At 34.3% G+C, this 21,445-nt stretch overlaps 1 protein-coding gene across 1 annotated transcript; it reads left to right on the top strand.

Annotated features, from left to right (window-relative positions):
* The first annotated feature begins 2,176 nt into the window (after window positions 1-2,176).
* Window positions 2,177-20,270, top strand: LOC132032894 (sodium/hydrogen exchanger 8). The gene is made up of 23 exons (XM_059422685.1): window positions 2,177-2,590; window positions 5,390-5,440; window positions 5,582-5,673; window positions 5,916-5,993; window positions 6,068-6,225; window positions 6,941-7,042; window positions 7,118-7,235; window positions 8,195-8,247; window positions 8,329-8,394; window positions 9,471-9,515; window positions 10,475-10,530; window positions 11,148-11,332; window positions 11,437-11,484; window positions 11,603-11,710; window positions 13,004-13,235; window positions 13,907-14,209; window positions 15,491-15,588; window positions 15,757-15,888; window positions 15,992-16,210; window positions 16,570-16,776; window positions 17,630-17,915; window positions 18,439-18,746; window positions 19,444-20,270. The coding sequence occupies exons 1-23, from the start codon at window positions 2,392-2,394 to the stop codon at window positions 19,780-19,782; spliced, it is 3,483 nt and encodes a 1,160-aa protein (XP_059278668.1). The 5' UTR covers window positions 2,177-2,391; the 3' UTR covers window positions 19,783-20,270.
* The last annotated feature ends 1,175 nt before the right edge of the window (window positions 20,271-21,445 follow it).

The raw sequence follows: 21,445 nt of genomic DNA on the forward strand, positions 1-21,445 counted from the left end.
GGCATAGTAATGAATACAAATTTTCTATCATTTCATTAAACAAATTGATAACTTTATGAACTCAAATTAATAGATCTACTTTTTTCTTTTCAAATGTAGTGATTCGAACTTGTGAAACTACAATTTGAATTGTTATATATTGACCAGTACTAAATGTCTCTTTAGGAACAGAAAAGACATTTATATGAAAAAAGTGATACTCCAAAATGAAAACAAAATTTTATACAGTCAAACAAAATTTTGTACACAATTCTCTTCAATATTTTCAACTATAAATAAAAATTTATAATGTACAATACTGGTAATTTATAATTAAATTCGATTCCAAGAAAAAAAAAGTATTAATATTAATATGTGAATATACACACGGAATATTAGGAGGTCCGAGTATGTCGTTGGGAACATAACAACATGTTATTCTTTTGGAGGTTCTTTTAAGGAGGAATAAATTGGATCTGTTTCAATTGATCACATGAATACATGATAAAATAAATTAATTTAGATGTTTTTCGCTTAAATTTTGGAAAATTTTTACGCGATAAGTTAACCACATAAAGTATTTCGCTTTCTTAAACTATACATATTAGCCTTAGTGTGAACGGGTATGAGGTTTTGCAATTTATTAATGCTAATGCATATAATTATCATATTTTAAATGGTTAACTTATCAACGTAATAGATGCTTGAGAATAAATATTTTCAAGATTTGAGTCGAATTTTTTTATCATGTATTTCGGTATTCAATCAAAACACGTCTTAATTCAAGTATCCAAATGAAATTTATTGACAGTTCAAAAGAATGTTGATGTATTTAGCCTTTCTTTAAGAGTTAATGATCAAACACAAAAACTATTTATTACTTTTGAGTATCTGTTTCATCGTCCCAAGACTATTAGCCGCCCTTTTCCTACCAAACTATTATCATCCGATGTTTTTTCCTACCGAACTATATTTTTAACATGTAACACGCATATTGAAAATAGGAAGTCAACTATCAATTGTTTCTTTTTCCTACTTGAACTATTATTATGTACTTAACTAGATGTGTTTTAATACATGAATAGTGATAGTTCAAATAGAAAAAGGAAAGCATAATACATAAATAGACCCTCAAACTTGGTCTCATTTTTTAAGTATGCCCTCCAACTTTGGGTGTGGACAAGTAGGCACCTCAACTTATCTTTGTCAGTTAAGCACTTTTTTTTTTTTTTATGACATTAAACCCGTCATATAAATTTATCCCGGATGCGCGGGGTAAATCCGGCTCTGTGCAATAACTCGCAAACCACACGCGTAGGAAAGATACCAAATTAGTTCAAAAAAAAAAGCCATAAAGGCAAGTTGTCACAAAGTCAAATCCTCAATTTTGTCGTAGGCAGGAGGTTTTTTAACTCGAAATATACACATTATGAAAGTTCTTACGCCAATGGTGCTCCAAAATTTAGGGTTCAACACTTTAACTTATAAAATGACTATCTAGACATCTCCAAAATTTATGTGTCACGCCAGCATTTGTGTTTACGTGTTTAACTTTTTACAAATTAAAGTGCCTACTTGTGCATATCTAAACTTGGAGAACATACTTAAAAAATAAGTCCAAATTTGAGGGCCCATTTATGTATTATGCCGAAAAGAAATCAACCGATAATTGAGACGTGAAACTCGCGTGAAAAAAAAGGGATAATTCTGTTTTTATTTTTTATTTTTACCATTATCTCTTTCTTTAATTAGTTAGAATAGTACAGTAATTATAACAAACAGAGACATCATTAATCCAAGATAACAGTATTTATTAAAGTACTACTAATTAAAAATTTAAACAAATCAAATTGAATCATCGTACAAGACAACACGTACCCAAAATCAACTTGGATGATTGCGTCTCTATTCTTCTCTCTTCCACATATAGTATACTCTATCATATCACTCATCACCATTATTATTATTATTATAAAGAGAGTTGTTAAATTAACACCCCAATTTGATTCAAATTTAGCTATATTTATGTAAAAGTCACCGTAAGTATAATTTTAAATTGTCACAAAAATCAAGATTCATAAATTATTCATCAACATAAATATATAAATTTATTTTGCCCAATTGACTTAGCAAAAAAATAGCAAAAAACGGTATTACAAACAAATTAAAATCCTACAACTCAAGTTGTCACAAAGTCAAGATTCTTCAATTTTGTCCAATTGATAATTTCATATGAGCTGTTAGAGTTGTTTTAATGGTGAAAAACTTAGTTTTTTAGACACCCTTTTAGTTTCTTTACAACATAATCACAAAATCAAGATTCATTGTCAACCTTTCAAAAAAAAAAACCATCAAGATTCTTGAATTTTGCCCAATTGATAATTTCATATGAACTGTTAGAGAGTTGTTTTAATGGAGTCTATAGTATTAAAGACACCATTTAGAGTGTTGGAAGAAACTGTTTCATCTGAAGGTTCAGATCCTACAAATGCTGTGATATTTGTTGGGATAAGTTTGTTATTGGGAATTGCTAGTAGACATGTGTTAAGGGGTACTAGAGTACCTTATTCTGTTGCTTTGCTTGTTCTTGGCATTGGCATGGGAGCTATAGGTAACAATATTTCCAACAATTCTTTTTTGTTGACTTATTTTTCATATTTTTATTTAGTATTATGGTTAAAGATTTAGTTTTTCAGACACCTTTTTAGTTTCTTTACAAAATAATATACATAGGTTCATATGATTTGGTGTTTGAGGGCTCACTTAGGTTTATATAGCCGACCCCGACTTGTTTGGAACTGAGGCATGGTTGTTGTTGTTGTTGTATGGAATGGTGAAAGACTTAGTTTTTCAGACACCCTTTTAGTTTCTGTACAAAATATTCGATTATCGCAAAATCAATATTCATAGTCATCAAGATTCTTGAATTTTGCCCAATTGATAATTTCATATGAACTGTTAGAGAGTTGTTTTAATGGAGTCTATAGTATTAAAGACACCATTTAGAGTGTTGGAAGAAACTGTTTCATCTGAAGGTTCAGATCCTACAAATGCTGTGATATTTGTTGGGATAAGTTTGTTATTGTTGTACGTAGAATGTGTTGAAAGACTTATTCTGTTGCTTTGCTTGTTCCTGGCATTGGCATTGGAGCTGTAGGTAATTTTTTTTTTTTTTGAATTATTTATCACTTTTTTTATTTTTTATTTATTTTGACATGATGATGATATGATTTATCAAGATTCATAGTCAACCTTCGGTGGATATATTGTTGTTATTGTTATGTTTGAGGATAGAATACTCATCAAGATTCTTGAAGTTTGGTCCTTTAAATTTGCCAAAAATCAACACTTTTAGACTCCATCAAATATTTATGAACTGTTAGAGAGTTGTTTGAAAAAATGGAAAGTCATGTAACTCACATTTAAAGACACCATTTTAGAGTGTTGTGAAAGACTTAGTTTTTTAGACACCCTTTTAGTTTCTATAAAATATTATGCATAACTTTAACTTTTTTTCAGATCCTACAAATGCTGTGATTTTTGTTTGGGATTAGTTTGTTGTTGGGAATGGTGAAAGACTTAGTAGACATGTGTTGAGTTAAAAGTGTTTTTTAACTATAGTACTAACGATTCTAGAGTGTTAGAGGAAACTACTTCATTGAAAGTTCTTGGCATTGGCATTGGAGCTATAGGAATAATTATTCCAATTCTATTCTTTGTTTCTTGACTATTAACAATTATTTTCATTCTTGTTTTTTATTTTTCATATTGTTATTTAGTATTATGGTTAAAGATTTAGTTTTTTCAGACACCCTTTTGATTTTCTTTACAAAATAATATGCATAGGTTCATATGATTTGGTGTTTGAGGGGATTGGTTTATATATGATTTGGTGTTTGTTGTTGTTGTCGGAATGGTGAAAGACTTAGATTTTCAACTTTTAGTTTCTGTACAAAATATTGTTTGCAAAATCAAGATTCATAGTCATCAACATTCTTGAATTTTGCCCAATTGATGTAATGATTTAGAGAGTTGTTTTTTCTATAGTATTAAGGACCAGTGTTGTTTTTAGTTTCTTTACAAAACATAATATGCTTTAGGTCATCATCATATGACTTTTTGTCAATGCCTCTCTTGAAGGGGTGACACTAGATAATTCATATTTCACTTTATGTACTGTTTTTAATACTTTGTCCAATATATTTGTTATTCATGCTTATTGTTATTAATCTTGGACTAAACATATATAGATTTGTATTTTTGACCATTAGCCTCTTTTCATTAAAGCCCACGCTTTATTTGCGTTTCATTAACACCCCAGTAGACCTTAGAGCTTTTTTGTGCTTTTTGCTTTTGATAACACTGTTAAGGACACCATTTAGAGTGTTAGAGGAAACTGTTTCATCTGAAAGTTCAGATCCTACAAATGCTGTGATTTTTGTTGGGATAAGTTTGTTATTGGGAATTGCTAGTAGACATGTGTTAAGGGGTACTAGAGTACCTTATTCTGTTGCTTTGCTTGTTCTTGGCATTGGCATTGGAGCTATAGGTAACAATTATTTCCAACAATTATTTTTTTGACTTATTTTTCATATTTTTATTTAGTATTATGGTTAAAGATTTAGTTTTTCAGACACCCTTTTAGTTTCTTTACAAAATAATATGCATAGGTTCATATGATTTGGTGTTTGAGGGTCCACTTAGGTTCATATAGCCGACCCCAACTTGTTTGGCACTGAGGCGTAGTTATTGTTGTTGTACGGAATGGTGAAAGACTTAGTTTTTCAGACACCCTTTTAGTTCTTTACATGAACTGTTAAAAGTTTTTTTTAATGGAGTCGATAGTACTAATAAAGTGTTGGAAGAAACTACTTCATCTGAAAGTTCAGATCCTACAAATGCTGTGATATTTGTTGGGAATTGCTTGTAGACATGTATTGAGAGGCACTAGAGTACCTTATTCTGTTTCTTTACTTGTTCTTGGCATTGGCATTGGAGCTATAGGTTCGGTTTTTCCTTCTTTGATCTCTTTCAGAACAATTATTTTAACTTTTTTTTTTTTTTGCTTGTAATGGTGAAAGGCTTAGTTTTTCAGACACCTTTTTAGTTTCTGTACACAGTATTAAGCAAAACTTTAATTTTTATGGAGTGGATATATGATTTGGTGTTTGAAGGTCCCACTTAGATTCATCTTTATAGGGTGAGATTCTTCTTCTTACTCTAATTGTTCCGGTTTGTCGTTATTTTGTATTTATCTGTTTATTTTTTGTATGATCTAACTGAGTCAATTTGGGGAATTCCTTCGTGTTTTGTCAAACACAGCTACGCAGTGATCCACACTAGTTCGGATTGACTATATGAATGTTTCTGTATTTGAATGCTGATATATACATGACAAATTGCTCTGCAGAGTATGGAACACATCATCGGTTGGGAAGAGTTGGAGAAGGTATCCGTATCTGTAAGTTCAATTCTTTATCTTTCTTCAGACAAGTTTCCATTAAGTTCAAAACAAGTTTCTCCACTCCTCCAGTGTACCATCAGTCAATAGTTCTGCTCTCAAATATCTGTTCCTGGTAAACCATATTTTGTATCCGCACAGGGAATAGCATTGATCCTGATCTTCTGTTGGCTGTTTTCCTTCCTGCTCTTCTTTTTGAGAGTGCTTTCTCAATGGAAGTTCACCAGATAAAGGTACATTACCACTAGCCTTCCTCTTTTCTACTGCTCATATGGGGAGCTCCGGTGATCCTTTATGTGCCTAATTAGAAGTGTTACCTTCTTTCCTCTATCATAATCATATAATGGCATTTGGCTTTACAAATTTGCCTTCTGTACAGGATCTTTCTGGTTTTTACATCCTCTGATTCATTGAATTTGTGAATTTGGATTTTACCTGTATTAGTTAACTAAATCAGTTATTTCTCCTAATGCAGAGGTGTGCAGTACAGATGCTTTTACTTGCTGGACCTGGCGTGCTTATTTCCACTTTTTGTCTCGGAGCTGCCCTCAAGGTTAGCTGAATTCTGATTTTCCAGAGTTCAATAGTTTCTTTGGCGGAAGCATCTGAAATTATTTACAAATGTAGGTTATTTTTCCTTATAACTGGAACTGGTCAACATCGTTGTTGCTTGGTGGACTTCTAAGCGCTACTGATACTGTGGCTGTTATAGCCCTGCTGAAGGAGCTCGGTGCCAGCAAGAAATTGAGTACCATAGTTGAAGGAGAGTCTTTGATGAATGATGGGTAATTTTCTCCTAGTAGAAACATGCTGTATGTTGCTTATGTGAAGAGATGGGAATTTGCGTAATTTCCATGAGAAAATGACAAAATGGCCCCTTATGTTTGAGGGTAGGTTCAAATTAGTCCCTTAATTATGCACTTAACAGTTTTGGTCCTTTAAGTTTGCCAAAAGTTCACTAAATATTTTACGAACTCTCTCTGTTAGATTTGACGGAACCAGTGGAAAAAAAATTTAACTATAAATACCAAGAAAGTCCCATCGAATCCTAAAATATGCAACAAAAAGCTACACTAAACACTAAAAAAAACAAAAATATATCAGAAATTACATCTCAAAAAGCCGCACCAGACTCTAGAAATAAATTCAAAATAGCAGAAACTACAAAAGTTATACCTCTAATGTCTAAACATGAGTTCCTTCTAATTTTCTTTTTGTTTTTCATAGCTCCCGTCAAATCTAACAGACAAAGTTCGGTAAATATTTGTCGGAGATTGAAAATGTTAACTTTTGACAAACTTAAAGGAGCTAAACTGTTAAGTGCATACTTAAACGACTATTTTGAACCTACCCTCAAACATAAGGGGTGATTTTTGTCATTTTCTCTCATTTCCATAGTGGGAGGAGAGAAGATAAGTGAAATTTCATGATAACTGTATCCTATTTCCTTCCCTTTAACTTTGAGAGTTTTTCCAATAATATTTTGCTTATTTCCTTCAGGACGACAATTGTTGTCTATCAGCTACTTTTAAGGATGGTACTTGGTTGGACCTTTAACTGGGGAGCTGTCATCAAATTCTTATTACAAGTTTCCCTTGGGGCGTATGTATATTTGCATTTAATATTGGTTATCTGCCAGTGGGAAGTTGTCTGATAAGATCTGTTTTCTCGCTCCAGAGTCTGCATTGGTATTGCTTTTGGAATAGCTTCTGTTTTATGGCTGGGATTTATTTTCAATGACACGGTGATCGAGATCAGCCTGACTCTTGCCGTGAGCTATGTTGCTTACTTCACAGTATGTACCCTTCCAATCTTACATGCTTAAAAAGCTTTGTCCGCCATTTATTTGTATTGGGATGGGAAACCTTATCTGTTATCTACTACCTTAACTTGTAAAGTTTGTCAACTTGTCTAGATCCTTTTATCATTATTTTTCAAGTTTCACATTGTGAGAAAATAAGAGAAGACTAATGATAATCGAATGCAAGAAACCTACATTAAGGTGTAAGATACATTCCATATCTTATATTTAACCAACGAGGGACTCTAGCATATACGAAACTACACTACAAATTTTACTAAGCATCTACACAGAAAGTTATTTGAGTCTACCAAAATCATAGAGTTTCTGATACAATGTAAAGCAAAAAGATATTGATTACTTGATTACAACTTGTTTACAAGGCACATCTTGATAGTGTTAGACAAATTACATTTTTAATAGTTGTCCAATGTTGGAGAATATCCAACTTAGGACTTAACTCTTTAACACTTTATAACTCTAAGATTCTAGCACTAACCCTTTAATATCCTATAGTCCAAAAGTAGCTATCTAAATTAGATTAGACAAGGCTCTTACGTGCAAGGCCATTGGCTTATATTTCTTCTGAAAAATTTGACCTTTGGGCCTAACTGAATTTCAAAAGGAAACCAATGTGGGACTTAACAACCCCATCTTGCATGCCCAGGACTTGATAACTGGAGCGTGGGTAACATAACACAGGGGCCCAACATTGAGATCGATGATTCTGTCTTTAACCTTTTCAAGTGCTCTACCACTCTTTATCATTTTTACTTAGCCCAGATGCAAGTCCAGTTCGAGTTTTTGCTATTTCTCATCTGTGCATTCCATGTCTATGCTTTCTATCTAGTTGTTAGTGACTACTTCAGATTCAAATATTACTCCATATGACAAGGCGAATCATGTGGGAAAAAAGGAAAAAACAAAGTCTAACGATCGGTTTCATGAAACAGGCACAACAAGGGGCTGACGTCTCTGGTGTCTTGACTGTGATGACTTTAGGGATGTAAGTGCTAAAGTTGATCTTTAGATATATACTCTTTGTACGCTGGAGAACAACTAATTTTGATATAACATGCATGAACAGGTTCTACTCAGCTGTAGCTAAAACTGCTTTCAAGGGTGAGAGTCAAGAAAGTTTGCATCACTTCTGGTAAAGTTTACTAACCTTCTTACAGACATTGTAATTGAAAAGACAGATAAGAAGTCTTGCTTTCTGGCACTAGACCTTATGATACATAGCCTGTTTGGCCAAACTTCTAAAATCAGCTTATTTTGTCAAGTGCTTTCCAAAAACGTACTTTTGTTGAGAAGCAGTTTGTGTTTGGCTGATCAATTTGAAAAGAACTTCAGAGCAGCCACTAGTGTATGGCCAAACTTATAAAAAGTGCTTCTAAGTGTATTTTCTCAAAAGTGCTTTTCAAAAAAATACTTTTGGGGAGAAGCTACTTTTTCGGCTTCTGCTTCTACTCAAAAGCACTTTGGCACTGTCCTAAGAAACTATTTCAGCAATGTGAAATGTTTCCTCAGATTTAAACAAGCCCTTCTCTAATTTAAATTAGAGGATACAAGAATCAGCAAAATTTAATATTACCAGCAAGTTTTAAAAGAGAAAATAAAAGACAACAATGAAAGAATATTTAAACAAAATAGATGAGAGCCAATTAGAAGGGAGAGAGAACGTTTGGGAGATGGCAAAGAGGAAGAAAGATTTATGTTGGATGAGAAAATTATGTAGCAGCTTAAAGCTAATGATTGGCTTCTCTCTGGTGTGTTTCGATGGAAATTAGAGGGGCTATTCTTCTCCTAAAAGCTCGGGCAAACACCTCGACTTTGAAAAAAAAGCACTTTTGGTCTTGGAGAAGCTTGGCCAAGCAGGCTAATTGTCTTTCCCCAAGGGAAAGAGCAGTAATTTCATAAGAACCTACAGACTCTGATCCAAGTAATATCTACTAATTCTTCTCATCTTGTTTTGAGTGTAGCACTTCATTGCTCTGGAATTTTTTTGTGCAAAACCATGTAGAATATCTAATTTGGAATTGGGTAACATTATCTACAACATTGCATTATATATCTGGTGCAAGATTTATGTCTTACTATCACTTCCCATATGATTGAACATCTTTAAGATGATAGCATGGCATATTCTTTTTATTTATGTGTGCAGTAGGTCTCAAGCATATAATATGCAGATTTTGGCTTTTAATACAAATCTCAACTTTGTTTCAGGGAAATGATTTCCTATATTGCAAATACATTGATTTTTATCCTGAGGTAAGTATGTATTTAGTTTTCTTATCAACTCTGTTGATTTAGTTGTTATTGACAAGAGTTGTTAGCATTGCTACTTTTGGAGGAGGTCTTTTGATGGCTATGTTGCTTAGAAGAATTTAGGCTGCCTGCGCCAAATATTTCTTCATTCTAAAATCTTATAAAAGCCATGGGCCAACTTACCATTAGCTAAGTCTTATAAATTTCTTCATTCTAAGTCGATATTGTAGGTGTTTGTTGCTGAGAACTCCCAAACAAAAAAGGAATTTGAATTTTTTTCTAGTTTGGTATCATAGTCTATAATTTGAATTATGACTTAAGAGTATCCATTAACTATAGTTTAAAAGATATTGATCATGAATCAGTTGATTCGTTCTAATTCATTGAATTAATCTGTTATAAAAATATCAGAAAAAGAAGGGAACATTGCAATCAGATACAGAATCTTTTGATTAACCAAATAAACATGATAATGAGTGTTTATAAGGCTCCCTTACGGACTGCCTCAAAGAGTGCGGGAGGTTGGATTTGTGTGGTGGCTATATGTGAGTGCAAGTTGTCTTTTTTGAAGAAACAAAACCACTAAAATGATATAGTATAAGGTAGAGGACGTTACTATAGTTGCTCTCTCTTTCACAAAAATGTAAGAGGAATCTGTCTACCATGTAATTTTACATTATTAGTGGGTATTTGACTGTTGGCTAAGGGGTTATCATGCATTATCCTCCTTTGATGAAGGAGTTGCTTCTAGCAAGGAGCCTCTTATATGCTGGAAGAGCCAAGAAGCTATGCATACCGATCAGAAAAATTAGAAGTACAGTTGAGGAGAATTATGTTTTAGTGGAAGTTATTTTAGGTGCTTGTGTACATCAAAAGTGCAGTTGGCTACAGTATTTATCAGAGTAGAACTGATCCTTGTTCTTATAAACCTAGTTGCTCATTTTGGTTGTCTTTTTCTGCAGTGGAGTTGTCATAGCTGAAGGAATTCTCGGTGGTGACAATATTTTCAAAACCTACGGTACTATGCTAAATGACGTCTTACTTTGACCAATCCTATATATGTATTTTCTTGTGTTACATTTAATATCTATTTATTTTCTGTAGATTCTTCCTGGAGTTGATATTCTCAAAATGAATTTGCCAAAAAGGAAAAAATGCAAGTAATTCAAAAAAGGAAAGAAAAGTAATTCCTAATAATTTCTATTCCTACTTACACAATTATAGGGATTTTAAAGCTTTCGTATATATTACAAGGAATGGGTTCTGCCTAATTAAATAATTTCCTAATTATTAACATTTTCCGGTGTGACCTGTGCTCAACGTTGAGATGACGTGAACTAGCCAGAAAAAGAAATACCTATTGGGGCTTCTTCTTCTTCTTCTTTTTTTTTTATTTTTTTTAATTTTTACTTTTGCCTTATGTTCGTAGTTTGTGCATTTTCTCTTTTGGCTTCTCTATTTATGTGAGTATTATGATTGTTTATATGCATGTGTGTGTGTGTGTGTGTGTGTGTGTGTGGTGGGGGTGGTTGTTTAATTTCTGTTCTATTTCGTATGATGCAGTCTTTTACACTCAGTTAAAATTTCAGTATAGTTAAACTACATCTTTATTTTATGCTTTTTAATGTGTTTCAGATAATTCGTGGGGCTACCTCATCCTTCTTTATGTGCTTATCCTTGTCTCGCGGACCATTGTAGTTGGTGTATTGTTTCCATTTTTACGATACTTTGGGTATGGGTTGGACTTGAAAGAAGCTTCCATTCTTGTCTGGGGTGGCCTTCGAGGTGCCGTAGCGTTATCTCTTGCATTGTCAGTCAAGGTAACTATGTGTTGCTGTTCTCTCCAAGCCCTGTCATTCTTTAATTCTGCAAAATTTCTAACCTTCCTTTGTTTCTAAAACTATTGCTTCTTTGCTGTTTTTAGCGTTCCAGTGATGGCTCTCAATACATCAGTTCTGATACTGGAACTCTGGTAAGTAAAATAAAATAAAATAAAGTAATGAGAAATCCAACAAAATTGAAGTCTGCTATATTTAATTATTTTTTTTTAGCTATATCTTTCTAGTAATAGAGGCCTTCCTCTCTTGCAGTTTGTTTTCTTGACTGGTGGGGTTGTATTTTTGACGCTTATCATCAACGGCTCAACCACACAGTTTGCCTTACATTTTCTTGGAATGGATAAGCTAACAGCAGCAAAGGTAGAGTTGATTTTGACTTGGTACTATTTTGTCCTTGTTGGAGCCTAAGAGGTGGAAAAATGGGTTTTGGACCAGTGGGTTAGCCCAAGTGTTTTTACTAAAATGACTTTGGTGGTATCAGATTTTGACAGGTCTTAATTTGTGAACATAACATCCTACATTCTGATGGGTGTAATTTTGTAAATCAATTATCGTTCTGTGACTCATTTGCTAAGTTGCAAAGCACTTTTATCCTTGTAACATTAGTGCAATACTTTATCAAAAAAAAAAAAAATTAGTGCAATAAGTTCCTTTTTGTTTTCTCTTTCCATTTTTGTGTCCGTTAATTATTTGAATGTGTTTCCATTTTCTCTCTTTGGTAGTGATCAAAAGCTACTACTAGTAGCAGGAAAGAAGGATTTCATTAGTTTCATAAATTGTGGGACAATTTTCGATAAAATATTTTTTCTAAAACCATCTCTATGATAACTGCAATTGCCACAGCTTGGATACGGAAAACAAAAACTGTAAGTCCATAACCAGAATAAAGAACATGAGCTAAGGCTAAAAGAATCCATTATATATGACTTTGAAGCTTGATTGTTCATGTGAGGAGTAAAGGCACAGGAGAATATTATTAAGATACGTAACTTAACTGTCTTACACTAAGCCCTATTTATATGCATGCTTCACACAGTACTAAATACGCATTTTCCAATGTGGGACACTAGCATATTATTATGGCACTAATTATCTAGCAGTTTATACACCTTGTATTGGATTCGGTAGTGTACAAGACAAAATGAAAATGTGTTCTTGTGTATAGTAGCATCCTTTTGTAGTTATGTTCTTCCTTTTGGTTACTAGATGGCTTTCCTTTCTTCATACGAGTCCATTAACATCCCTGGTTTGGAAGTATTTAGAAATCAAATGAAACAGACCTCATGAGGTTGGTTGACAAAGTAGGAGAAGGAAGCAGTAATAAAGAAAATTTGGCAAAAGATATGCTCTAAGACAATGATGTAAGAACATTTGAGATTGGTTGCTTCTATTGTAGTTGAAATTCGAGAATGTTTTCATTTCTCAAATGCAGAGGGTATCACATGGATATGAATAAAATAGAGATGGTATCACATGGATATTAAAGAAGGTGGTTTAACTAGTCATAATATTTTAAACTAAAACACTAACCTTTCATGTTGAACAGTCGATGCTTGAGTAAACAAGTAAAGTCCTGTTATTTGCAGTTTTTTTTTTTTTTTTTAATTCTCATCTATAGATTCTTTTTGATAACTTAATTTTATCTCATTGCAGAAGCGCATATTGAACTACACAAAATATGAGATGTTGAATAAAGCTCTGGAAGCATTTGGTGATCTTGGAGATGATGAGGAACTAGGACCTGCTGACTGGCCAACTGTTAAAAAATATATTAATTGCTTAGATGATGTTGGTGGTGAACCAGTGCATCCTCATACTGCAGATGAAGATGATGATAATGTGGACCATATGCATTTAAAAGATATTCGGATCCGCCTGCTAAATGGTGAGGACATTACATTCTCTGTTTTGGAAAAAGTACATCTGCTCTAATACCATGTGAGAAGTAAGAGAAAGGAAGAAGAGATTGAGAGAATGCTTTGAGACTGACGTTTTGTGCCTGACTTCTTTTTTATGCTACTCCCTCTGTCCCAATTTATGTGATACACTTTGACTGAGCACAAAGTTTAAGAAAGAAAGCAAGTCTTGTGAAATTTGTGGTCTAAAACAAGCCATAGATATTTGTGTGGGTATAAATCATCTAATAAAGAGTAAAATGAGAAGTTTAAAGTTAAATTGTTTCTAAATATAGAAGGGTATCATTTTTTTGGGACAAACTAAATAGGAAAATGCATCAGATAAACTGGACAGAGGGAGTACTATATACCATTTGTACATATCTCTAAAGTCAAATTATCTGACGTTATGAATACACACGACATCTTTTGTTTTCTTATCTCAATCATGCACAGCGGCGGAGCTACCTTGCTCAAAGGAGCTGGAAAATTACACACTGGTTTTTTTATTTTTTTATTTTTTTATTTTTATATGTTGAATCCCCTTGATGTTTTCGTGTATTACTTCTTTATATTTTGACTCCCCTCGGTGAAAATCCTGGCTCCGCCAATGATCATGCATATCCAAATTTGATTACTAAAAGAGAAATTATGTTTCCAGGTGTTCAAGCAGCATACTGGGAAATGCTCAATGAGGGCAGGATCCCACAAACAATAGCAAATCTTCTAATGCAATCTGTGGAGGAAGCGCTTGACGTAGTATCTCATGAGCCCCTATGTGATTGGAAGGGTTTAAGATCTTATGTTAATATCCCAAATTATTACAAGTTTCTTCAAACGAGTGTTGTCCCCCGAAAGCTTGTTACATATTTCAGTGTTGAGAGATTAGAGTCTGCCTGCTATATCTGTGCTGGATTTCTCCGGGCCCATAGAACTGCACGACAGCAACTAGATGAATTCATCGGTAAGTAACTAGTAATTATTTCTATATAGCGTCTTATTGGCACATTCCTTTTCGGTGTTGTGATTCTTTTCAATTATGTTTGACTTTCCGTACTCATCTTCAGTTGGACCATTTCTTTCAGCAAAGGTTGAATGCTGAGACATTCTGGCTTACCATAACTAAACAGTTTTGCCTTTTCCTTTGACCAAAAATTCTGTTTGGATTTGAAGATTAGGGAGCCATCATCTTGAGTAGTCTAGTGACATCACTTCAGTTTGTAAGGCTTTATTTCCAAGATTTAATCCGTAAAATGACGTCTCTTTTCCCTAGCTTTTTCTACCATGTATTTGGAAGAGGGAATGCATTCTGGAGGACCCTTAAATCTTCCATACAGTGGGATATGTTCACTATTTTTAAATTTGCTTCAGGTCAACAGTGCTAAGGGCTGAGTGTTTTGCCTCTTGCTGTTCTCTTAATTTATTTATTTATTGCTGTTTTCGTCACGATTTTGCTTTACTCATGCACCTTGCTTTCGTTAAAAAGAACCGTAACTTCCGGGGTTTGCCCTGAATTCTTATGGTGGCTTTCTACTTTTATGTTTAGTTGATGAAAGACTACTCATTAGGTTTTTATATGAGATTTCTCATTTTTTCAGTTTGCTCTCTAAACAATTGAACTATTGCATTCAAGTAACATATTCTTCTATTTTTTAGGTGAGCTATGGTCTATAAGGCATTATTTTTGGTGAAGATAGTACTAAGAAATGTTGAAAACTAAATATTTGGCAAGATAGTAACATAAAAGGTTCCAAAGTCAGGTGGCATCCTTAAGTTTGTCTTTTTATGCTGTTGGTACTAATGAGTGATAAAGGTTATACAGTTGGTTAAATAGCTATAACATATGAAGAAATACATATTGTTACATTTTTCTCCTCCGTGTTCTCTTCCCGAAGAAAGGAAAAAAGGAAGAAAAAAAAATTACTGAGAGAAAGAAACTACAAAGAAGGCGAATTACTTCAGTTTTAAAAGTCATAGTTTATGAAGTCGGGAAAGTGAAACATAATTGAAAAGAACCATAACACTGAAAAGGAATGTGCCAAGATGTAACCATGAAAGCCTCAACTTTTTCGATGCTTCCTAATGAAAGCCTAAAAGCATCACTTTCGTGGCTTTATTCCTTTTTATATTTCTTTATGAGGAAGCTTTCTCAGATGCGGAATCCTTACAAAAGAGAGAAAAATTAAAGAAAAAGAATGATATGTATTGGAGTTGAAGTTTCTTACACAAGCAATTATGACGTCAGGTGAAAGTGAAATTGCTTCCGTTGTTATCAAGGAAAGCGAGGACGAAGGAGAGGATGCACAGAAGTTTCTAGAAGAAGTCCGTGTCTCATTTCCTCAGGTATACAAAGACAAATCTCTCTCGATGAGCTCAATATTTCCTGTTTGACTCCAACATGTTGAATAAAAATACTAGAGGGTGCAACATATAAATGAAATTCAGCGTGGTGACAATGTCCAGTCTACTTCTTGAGTAATTTACTTATTCTAAAAGAAAGTACATATTCAGGTTCTCCGAGTCGTGAAAACCAGACAAGTTACTTATGCGGTGTTGAATCACTTGATTGAATATGTCCATAATCTTGAGAAGATTGGTATATTGGAGGAAAAAGAGATGATACATCTTCACGATGCTGTTCAGGTGAGCATTTTCTTCTCATCTTCTATTCCAGTTTCATTACTTTTATATTACCTGATTACATCTGATTTCATACTTGATAACATTTTTTATGTATTTTGTGCAGACTGATTTGAAAAGGCTTGTAAGGAATCCACCTCTGGTTAAAGTTCCAAAAATTTGCGAGTTGATTAGTGTTAATCCTTTGTTGGGAGCCCTACCTCCTCCGGTGCGTGAGACACTACTTGGTTCAACCAAGGAGATAATGAAGTTACGTGGTACGACCCTCTATGAAGAGGGATCAAAGCCAACTAAAGTTTGGCTTATTTCAAATGGAGTAGTGAAGGTAATGATAGTGTAATGGTTGTTACAGTAATATTTTGTGATTTTAGCACTTTTAGCCCCTAAAGTGTCAAGAAATTCAACTTTTGGTCCTTGTGATTTCAGTTAAGCACATTTAACCTTCAATCAATTGATATGTGCACCACTATGAATCTTCACAAATTGAACGAATTATTAAGTGCTAAACCATTCAATTATTGGTATATTATGTTAAATTAGTTAATTGAAGGTTAAATGTGCGTGGCAAAATATTACTAGGACCAAAACCAGAATTCTTCAATAACCGGGACCAAAAGTGCAATTATCCCTAATATTTTTTTAGCCAGAAACATCTTTCTGAAAATATGATATCCTGTTTGATAGTGGTCAAGTAAAAGTGCAAGTAATAAGCATCTATTACATCCAACTTTTTCACATGGGAGTACACTTGGTTTATATGAAGTGCTTGTTGGAAAGCCTTACATCTGTGACATTATCACGGACTCCGTGGCTCTCTGCTTTTCTGTTGATAGTGAGAGGATACTTTCTGCTCTCAGATCTGATCCAGCTATAGAAGATTTCTTTTGGCAGGTATTTTGAATGATTTATCATTTTGAACTATTTTTGTTTCCATACATATGTCTATGCTCAACGCATCTTTCTCTACTATAATATATTGGTTTAAGGAAAAAAAAAAAAAGTGGACGGACTCTGTATTCTCACTTTCTAGAACCAAAGATGCATAACTGTAACAGAATATTGTATTAAGGCTTTACCATGAGCTAGTGGGTTCACCGAGTAAAAATAAAATACATAACCAATGGGATAGTATAGTGAGGTTAAAAGCTACATACTTAAATTTAAAAGTGAAAGCTACTGACAACCAGGTGAACTCTCTCTTTACTGATTTGTATTACTCCCTCCGTTCCAATTTATTTGGCGGTGTCTGACTTGGCATGGAGTTTTAAGAAAGAAATAAAGACTTTTGAAACTTCTGGTCTTAAGCCTTCCATGACATTTTGTCGCTATAAAAGCTTGCCATTAAGGGTAAAATAAGAAATTTAGGGTGTGTTTGTTATGGAAGTTTCCAATTTTGGGAAAAACAAGTTCCATAAGTGGCATTCCAAGTTTATTGTCTCCTCCCAGCCCACCCCACCGCACCCCGAACCCGCACTCCCCAGCCCATCAACTCCTATATTGTTATATTGTTTTGCTAGATTACATATAAATGCTCTTGGGACAATATCTTTTTGCTTACTTAACAAAAACTAGAAAATAACCAAACACACACTTAAATTTAAATTGCTTTCCAATATAAAAAGATGTCATCCCTTGGGACAGACTAATAAGGGCAGAATGCCACATAAAATAGAACAGAGGGAGTAACTAGAATTTAGGTCTTTTTGAAGCAGTGGATCACACAATGTTATCTTGGTGTCTGCAGGAAAGTGCACTTGTTCTTGCGAAAGTCTTGCTTCCTCATATGTTTGAAAAGACGACAATGCAAGATATGAGAGCTCTGATTGCAGAAAGGTCAACGATGAGCGTATACATAAGAGGGGAAACTTTTGAATTGCCTCATCATTCCATTGGTTTTCTGTTGGAGGGATTTGTTAAAGCTCATGGTTCACAAGAAGGGCTTCTTTCAGCCCCTGCACCATTACTGCCTTCGTCTTGGGAACACCAAACCTTCCACCACACACAAAGCTTCCGCAACACAGAAGCATCAGGTTGCTTCTTACCCCTTTAGCTGCAGTTCAGCTCTATCCCTTTTCTTTTTTCTTTTTCTTTTCGATAATTGTGGTGTCCGGGCCAGCTTGCGCCTACCTCGACTAATTCCATGGGATACCTGCCACCTCCCACCAGCAATAGGTACCAGGTAATTCTGTCCACCAAGGTTAGGACAAATGGGAAGAAATCACCTAGTGTGTGTCTCTGCTGGGATTTGAACCTGAGACCTCATGGTTCAATCTCTCTCTTTGTAATGAGGGGAAAGCTGATATCTTGGTTATACTTATCTCGCATATGGTCTTTGTTTAGAAACTTACATGCCTTTTAAAAACAATTTTCTTTTTGGTACTTGACAATTTTAGTCTCACTTAAGGTTGGCATAGTTGGCATATATGCGCTCAACATTTTTCCATCAAAAATTGATAGTACTGTAACTGGGTTTAGTTGCACAATTCTTCTCTGATACATAGCTTCATCTCAGAGAATTCTAATTAATTTGTATTTTCTTTGGCTCAAATATAGGTGTCCATGCAGTTAGTTTTTCTCATCAACCTTCTTGGTATCAAGTTGAGGCAAGGGCAAGGGTGATTATGTTTGATATTTCGGGATTCCTAACAGGCGGCAGGGGTCTCCAGAGAAGACCGTCTTCGCTATTAACGCACACAATTGACCATCCCGCAAAGTCTTTTAGAGTAGAGAACGCTGGTTTAATGAGCTGGCCAGAAAATACTTGGAAGGCTATGCAACAAAAACAGGATGTGGAACAGGCTGGTCAACAGGAAGCCAATATGTCTACCCGGGCAATGCAGCTAAACATCTTTGGTAGCATGGTTAGTAGTAACTTAATTAATTTTACAATGTCTTTGTGTATGATCTTAAAGACCATTTTGCAACTTATAGCCTGTTTGGTCAAGCTTCCCCAAGGTCAAAAGTGCTTATTCTTTTTTTAATTGAGGTGTTTGACCAAGCTTTTAGGGGAAGAAAAAGTGCTTTTGAGTGGAAGCAGAAGTTGTTTTTGAAAAAGCATCTTTTTGAAAATCACTTTTGAGAAATACACTTAGAATCACTTTTTAAAAGATTGGCCAAACACTGATTATTGCTCAAAAGTGCTTTTCAAATTGATTAGCTAAACACAAACTGCTTCTCACCAAAAGTACTTTTTAAAAGCACTTTTAAAGTAAGTTGATGTTAGAAGCTTAGGTAAACAGGCTATTAGTCTGTCACCGAACTTCTGCATTGAAGCAAGGGTCCATAACAGGTTTACTTAAATGTTAGGCTTTGGGGAATGGGCAACTGCTCAAAGCAACGTGTCAATTAGGCCAGAATACTATTTACTGTTTGATGGAGCATGCTATGTTCCGGAATTTTGTAGTTTTGGAACCGTCAAATTTGTGTTTAATAGGTCGGATCTAAAGTTGAAGGGTCAAAAGGCTTCTTGTCTTTGTTCTTCATCGAATTGCATTCAGTCGAAATCACCAGTTTTCAATATTGGCTTCTAACATTACTTTTGCTCATTTTGGTTATTAGATAAGTAACACAAGAAAGCATGCCAGAAGTCATCCTAGAATTGATTTAGCGGCTAACACTTCTCACAGTCAGTCATATCCAGAAGTTCCATTGAATCAAGGACGGACGCTTACTTCTGTGAAATCCGAAGGATCTCACACATTGCGACAGAAGGCTCAAGTGCAAGGAGAGAATACAGATATCAGTATACCATTTCCAACAAGCACAACAATTGAAGAAAATCAAGCAAGAGAGGACTCGAGCGATGATTCTGGTGGCGAGGATGAGCATCTCATCAGAATTGACTCAGGAAGACCAAGCTTTCCTCAATGGATCACAGAGGAAAATAAAACACCATAGGCAGGCATTCTGTAATTTTGTGTACACAATGTGATCTGAGCCTTTCCACACTGTGATTATGAGTACTACTGGGAGCCTTTGTGTATGCCGCTCTTGAACAGACTTCCTGATTTTACGTGTCAGTTACTTTGTGTATCGTTTCATGTTTGAAAACGCGGTACGATGTATTTTCAACAAGTTCATGTGAATAATGTTTCTGTTTTGGTACGCGGAGAGAAGAAGTGCTACTTGTATTGAGGAAGTTGTAAACTTACCTTTATATCATGATCTAAATTCTTTGTTGTAATTGGTTTGTTTTCAGAGAATGTACTAAGTACAATTTTGTCTTTGATAAAAAGGCAACATTGGTCCTGTTTGATACTATGATTCGTATAACGTAGCCATTACAGTGACTAAAAATTGTGTATCTCGTAATTTCTGAACATACTCAATTATGTAATAATCTTTATTTGTTGAATTATAGTGTTATTACATAGTTAAAGATGTAAGATTCATCTATGATGTCAGAGGAGATGTAATTTCTTTTTTCTAATGAGGGTAGCTACTTGGCGTTTGTAGGTGAGGGAAATGCATCCCTTTCCTTTCTTTTCTGTTCTTTCTTTCCGTCCTGATGAAGTCAGGAATTTCGCTATGGGTGAAGGATGTTTAACTGTGCACGCTTCACCGGCAAGCGAAAGAGGATAAGCTTCCTAAATTTAATTACTCTCCCGTCCAATTTATGTGACACATTTTCCTTTTTAATCTGTCCAAAAAAGAATGACACATTTCTGTATTTAGAAATAATTTTAACTTTATGAGAAGCTTTATAACCACATAAATATCTGAGGCTTGTTTTGTACCACAAATTCAAAAGTGTCTTTCTTTCTTAAAATTTGTGCCTAGTCAAATAATGTCACGTAAATTGGGACGGAGTATAAAATTAATTGCTTAAAAGAATGTTAATACCAAAATTTGTAAAACTTGTTAGGTGAACCTTGGTAAAGGTTTTTGGGTCGTCGCACTTTACCTTGACCAAGTCAAATTGGTTCTTACTGTCTAAATAGGTATATGTATCATCTATAAATTACAATTTTCTGTGTAGCTCTCTCTAAATTTCTAGGATTCACAACTTTCATTTGCGACTTTTCTCCTTAGATTTATGGGGTGAATTCCATAAAAGGTCATATCATTATGCTTTTCATTAAAGTTACATAAATTTGTCTTGTAATAAAAAAAATTACAAAACTTCCCTACTAACACAAAAGTAACCGAAAACCCAGCCTTCTGATGTACTTACTAAATTTTTACTCCAAAATTTAACCCATTTTAATTTTAAATCTAATAAATACAATCTCTGTTAGAAAAAGGCCGACCCAAACAACGGTGGAATCAGAATTTTCACTAAGGGGCCTTACACGAAGAAGTCAAGGGAATTCAACATTTACTATATACAGCAACAACAACATACCCAATATACAATATCTATTGTATAAACATAAAAGATAATTTTAACATTATTTATAGTGTAATTTTTCGACGACTTCCACCCACTTGGCTCCGCCACTGGACCCAAATGTTAATGGCTTTTAGTATATGTTACTAATATGAGCGTCACATGGATTGAAACAGATGGAGTAGTATTCATTAAAAATATTTAAATAGCTTAGGAAGAAATGTTATTTGG

Source organism: Lycium ferocissimum, chromosome 10 (assembly GCF_029784015.1).
Source record: "Lycium ferocissimum isolate CSIRO_LF1 chromosome 10, AGI_CSIRO_Lferr_CH_V1, whole genome shotgun sequence".
In the NCBI taxonomy this organism is placed as follows: domain Eukaryota; kingdom Viridiplantae; phylum Streptophyta; class Magnoliopsida; order Solanales; family Solanaceae; genus Lycium; species Lycium ferocissimum.

Coding starts and splice junctions, on each gene's coding strand:
- LOC132032894 (XM_059422685.1), top strand. CDS start 2,392: ATGGAGTCTATAGTATTAAAGACACCATTTAGAGTGTTGGAAGAAACT. Junction 9,516..10,474: donor ACATTGATTTTTATCCTGAG/GTAAGTATGTAT, acceptor CTTTTTCTGCAG/TGGAGTTGTCATAGCTGAAG. Junction 13,236..13,906: donor TCGGATCCGCCTGCTAAATG/GTGAGGACATTA, acceptor TTATGTTTCCAG/GTGTTCAAGCAGCATACTGG.